Source organism: Diorhabda sublineata, chromosome 3 (genome assembly GCF_026230105.1).
Source record: "Diorhabda sublineata isolate icDioSubl1.1 chromosome 3, icDioSubl1.1, whole genome shotgun sequence".
Lineage (NCBI taxonomy): Eukaryota > Metazoa > Arthropoda > Insecta > Coleoptera > Chrysomelidae > Diorhabda > Diorhabda sublineata.
In genome coordinates this window covers 22,317,175-22,322,641 of record NC_079476.1, presented here as the reverse complement: position 1 = coordinate 22,322,641, position 5,467 = coordinate 22,317,175, and the positions used below count along the sequence as shown (strand labels likewise).

At 34.2% G+C, this 5,467-nt stretch overlaps 1 protein-coding gene across 1 annotated transcript; it reads left to right on the top strand.

Moving 5' to 3' along the window:
• The first annotated feature begins 3,929 nt into the window (after window positions 1-3,929).
• On the top strand, window positions 3,930-4,886 carry LOC130441715 (zinc finger protein OZF-like). The gene has a single exon (XM_056775497.1). The coding sequence runs from the start codon at window positions 3,930-3,932 to the stop codon at window positions 4,884-4,886; it is 957 nt and encodes a 318-aa protein (XP_056631475.1).
• The last annotated feature ends 581 nt before the right edge of the window (window positions 4,887-5,467 follow it).

The following is a 5,467-nucleotide window of genomic DNA, read 5'->3' as shown; positions in this document are numbered from 1 at the left end:
GAACAATGCTTAAAAGATATACAGAACGAGATTAAGTTATTTGTTTCAATTCAATTTCATTCAACTTTATCTATAACTGTCAATCAGGGTCGATCCTAGTATGTGTGCAAGGCGTGCACCGCCCGCGGGCGGCCAATGAGGACGCATCTAATTTTATCAATATCACGCAGATTATGTATTTCTTAAAATAAAATTACATAGATCGAATTAAATGGGAGTGGTTTAATTTTAAACCGGAGTTTTGATATAAAATATTTTATAATTAAGCTACAGAGCTGAAATTTTTCTCTAGATAATCTCAGTCATAATCTGCCACCTCTGCGGAAGCTTTCGGATGCCTATTTCATAAAAATTTCTCGGTTAGATTCTTACGATTGCAACCCCGCATTGCTTTCGAATCGCATTTCGCCTCTTCCAAATGAAAAATTGTCGCATGGTGACAAATCGGGACTAAAAGGAGAATATTACAGTGTTTCCCAACCCAATTCGTTCAATGTTTTTATCGTAAGCCGAGCTGTATGCGGTATGGGGTTGTTACTATAATACTGTCCGTCCACAGTTCGTTGATCAGTGAGAAAATCAACCACAATAACTCCTCTAACGTACGTAGAAAATACCTTCCTAGCCGACTAGAGTAACCTTGACTAGCGCGCTTTCATCTTTTTTCTCTCTATTCCAAAGACTCGCGTTTACTTTCCGAAATATTATGGTGTGCCCATGTCTCGTCAAATTTCCAAGCGTGTAAATTTCTACTCAATATTCAGTCTTGGCACCCATATGGCTGAAATTTTGCGGTAACCGAGCAGCATTCTCGAATTAATTTGCAATACATTTTCACGGATTTTACATCATCTTTGACCAAAAAACAAATACTAGTCCGTTGCGCAGCAGATACCGGTACATCCTTGCTGTTAAGTATACTGAAAAGCGATGTTACACGGTTCTGGCTGATCTCTATAGATGTCTAACATTCAGTGCAGCTACTTTTACGACAATAAAATTTTTCAGGTGTTAAAAAAAATTCTTATTTATATTTGAACCACCCAATGTTAAATTTTTAACCACCCACCGTATGTTAAATTTTGATTAGTTATTGAAAAAGAAAAATTTTTCGACAATACAGTTTGAAAAAGAACGAAATGTAATGTAAAATGTGATGGGCCGTTAGTGTCTCTTTTTTTTCTCATTTGATAGCAAAATTCGGGGCACAGGTGGCATTAGTTAAAAAGTTTTTATCCAATAACAAGGAATGCGATTCAAATTCGTTTAAATAGTTCAAGACTGCTTTATATTTTGCAATTCTTGATCCCACAGTTTCCTCGGTAAATGAAAGATATACCTTATTTTCTGAGTGCCATTCAATATTTTGTTTTCTACCCGAGTTTCATAAAATTTCTAATGAAAATCTTATGGAAGCCTGCATGGACTTAGATATTAGATGTACAGGAGAACATCTGTAAAATATATAGACGGAATATCCTGTCACTTCAAGTATTGGATGTTATAGTCTAAAATGATCTGATACTTTTTTTCCAAATTCTGCTCTACCATAAAGAATTTTTCTAACGCCCCATTATTTAGAATTGCTCTGTATCTAATTAATAATATACATTATACATATAAACGAAAAAAGTAATAGTTGAATACCTCTTATGTCGCAGGGGCAAAAAAATATCGTTTAAGTACTCCATGACAATTTAGACTTTTATTATATCGTGTCTAAAGTCTATTTATTTTCAAAACAGACTCAATGCGAACAATGCGTTCCACTTACACGTAAAAGGCCAAAGTGAGAAGATTGAACAAGGTTTTTCGAAATATTCAAATAATGCCATTGTATTCGATATTGATATATGCAAGTAAAAAATTAGAACATTTTGAGGAATTTACAGATAATAATAGATTCTCTGAATAAATCTATAAGACTAAGACCAAGTGAAACGTTAAATAATTTGATCTATTGAGATTTTTACTTACTAAGGGTTCAAGCTAAAGAGTTTTTATTGGTTTATATTTCTACTTACAAAGGCTGCTAGAAGAAATTGAACTTTAATGGCGCTCAATGGAGGTACGTTAGCTTGTGCTGTACAGTTATCTATGAGGCGAAAAATTTTTCTTTTTTCGGTAGTCAGTCATTCTCTAAAAAGTTCTTCAGTCTTCCAAAGGCAGTGATCTGCAGCCCGCAAAGCAACGAGGTTCCTTTGATTTGCCAACCAATGGCTTAAATTTTTCTGTACCTGTAGAATTTGAACAAAGCAGAATCGTTAGTCATTACTTGCTGTGTTTCCTTAATGATAGTTTTCATTTTTAATGTTAATGTTTTGTCAGGAAGAAAAATAATCCCGTTTCGTCAGCTTTAAAAACATCATTGGGATCGTATCCATTCAATTAACTTTTCCATTCTGTGCAAACTCCTTTGCTTACGCTTGAACTTTCACAGCAAAATTTTCAGAAGGCTAGATCATGACGTTTTTTGAAATTTCCCAACCAACCATTGCTAACTTTAAAATTGGATGGATTTGCAGTGACTTAGCAAACTCTCAGGTTCTTTCTTTAGTAATAGTCCGCTATCACTAATGTTTTTATTTCTTCACTGTTTTAACCATCATAAATATCATCATCATCATCAAGCCTTTCAATCCCATGTGTAGTATGGCTAACGCTTTTGGCGCTTTAAATCCGTTTTTTTTTAGGTGGACTACTCCTCATTTTCTAATTTTTATTTTCTTTATAGTTTGTCTTTTTTGGCTGCTTTTGTTATTATTTTCCATTCATTTCGGTGCGGGCATTTTGCTCTCCAGTTTTTCTCGACCTGCCCCTTCTCCTTGGCCACAATGGGATCTATCGCGTTATTCTTTTGATTATTTCAATTGTTTTTCTTCTCATTATGTGCCCGGCCCAGTTGAGACTGTGTACTTTAATGTATCTCACATTTTTTTCCCCAGTTCTCTCTCTATTTCTTCGTTTTTCTTTGTTCTTCTTCTTCTTCTCGTTTGTTTATTACTGTTGTTTCCATCGCATATGTGACATTGTTCTGAATTAGGGAATTCAGTAATTCTTCATCATTTACAAAGAAGACTTTTCTCTATTGTTTACATTTAAAGCCAAAGATGATTGAAGTTACAAATGTTGACGTTACAACTTTCAGTTACTAAAGTTTTGGACTCCAACGGGAAAGGAATATTTAATTTATAGAGGTTGTTCCGTTTTCGAGACTCAAATTTTCAAGGTTACACTGTATATATAAAAATATTTTCATGAAAACGTGCCCACATTACACATATTAATATGAAAATAGGAACTATTCTGAGACATGTATAAATCTTTTTTGAAATAAACTTCAGTCATACAAAAATAGCAATCGTCAAAATGGTTTGTGGGTTCTCGCCATACCGTTGGAACTGCAAAAGGTATACTTCTTCACTACCCTCCCATCCAATGAACCAGCTGTTACAGCCCACATGGGAAACACTAGAATAAGTGATACAAGCATTTTTCACTTTTGCAGAAAATGTTCTGGCTTGTGACTTCACCATAAATTCTCCACAAATATAACGACACTTGTCGGGAGAAAGTTAGAAACTGAGGTGCGTATGACTTGCTATTTCTTGACTATATTGTATCAACCACTTTGAGACTCAAAAGTAAACTAAATACGAGAATAAATAACTTCACTACATGCGAACATAAAAGAATTTAAATAACATATTGAAAAGTATTAGGGATTTATTATTATTTGGAAGAACATTATAAAATAATTGTTTGAATTGTGTTATTGTTGAAATATTTAGACGTTTCATATTATCAGACACTTATTTTAATTGAATTTGCTTCTTATTCAAAATTATGGTAAATATATTAGGTAAGTGTGTTGTTTGATATGTTTAAATGATTAGGGTATAAAGCTAATAGTTCACTTTTTTAGGTTTATGTATTTATTGGGAGATTTGAGTGAATTTCTGATGAAACAAGAATCAGGCAAGAAAGTTTTCCAGTGTAGAGAATGTCCGAAAGCCTTTACCACTAAACATTACTTCAAAAGCCATCTACTAACTCACATAGGCGTATTTCCGTTCGAATGCGCCCATTGTCAAAAGAAATTCAAAAGGAAGCAAGATCTAAAGAGTCATACTTTAACGCACAACACCAATAGAAGCACTTTTACCTGCGAGATTTGTAAAAAAATCTTAACCACGAAGTCCTCTTTACTAATCCATCAAAAGCGACATTTGAAATTGTATAATATTTTTTGTAATTACTGTCAAAAAGGTTTCTACTCTAAAACCACCCTCACTTTACACATAAATTCTAAACACGAGGGTAAAACGACTTTCGTATGCGACATATGCGGTAGGTCATGTTACGATAAAACTAGTTTAGAAAATCACCGAGCCAGACACGATGAAAGTTACGGCAAAGAAAAAAATATCGAATGTCAACTTTGTGGTACGAAATTTATAGATCAGAAATACCTGGCCGTACATATGTACAAATTACACAGCACCGACCATAACCACAGATTCGTTTGCGAAAGTTGCGGGAAAAAACTTTGTTCCAAAGTAAGCTTGCAAGAACACATGATCGCGGTACATCAAGGTCTCAAACCACACAAATGCGAAATTTGTAATCAGTCATTCGCTAATCGTACTACTCTCAAATTGCACGAAAGAAGACATACAGGTGAACGTCCTTACAGATGTACTTACTGCTTGAGGGCTTTCACTCAAAGCCATAGTCTCAAGATGCACCTAAGATTGCATACTGGAGAAAAACCCGAAATATGCAGTATATGCCAGAATAGTTTCACTTCTAAGAGTATGCTCAAGTCGCATATGAAAACTAAACACAAACTATTCGATGATACGCACCCTAAGGAAGTATTTTAAAGAATGATTAAGTATAAGTATACGTTATCTGATCGAAGATCCAAAAGACAAGAAAAGGAAATGTAACGAAAAATTTTTCATACTCAATTGAAGCAAAATTTCAATAGAATCTTTCACTTTTCTCATTTGGAAAATAATCTTGAAACAATTTATATGGATTATCAAGATTGCCAGTTATTACAAAAAAATACTCTTCTACCTTCTAAATGTTATTTTAGAGTAGAAAACGAATAAAGTAGCGGCTACGTCAACATGGTGAACGCTAGCAGCGTTGTCAGATTGTTCATGGAATTTAATAGAAAATAACTGAAATAAACAAAAAGTAAAAATTTCGCAATATAATAAACGAAAATTCCACATAAACCAACAGGACCTCAACGTGTTTTGCGTCACATTCACGTATTTCTCTCCTTATAGGAGAGGTCCTGTACGAGGTAGAGGTCCTGTACGAGGTAGAGGTCCTGTACGAGGTCTTGTCGTTATGTTTGTAATTTATTCTCACAGTTAGAAACTTTCTTGGTAAGAAAAGCACTAATCTGAGTGGTCCTTACCCTTATATACTCAATGTATGACTCAACACT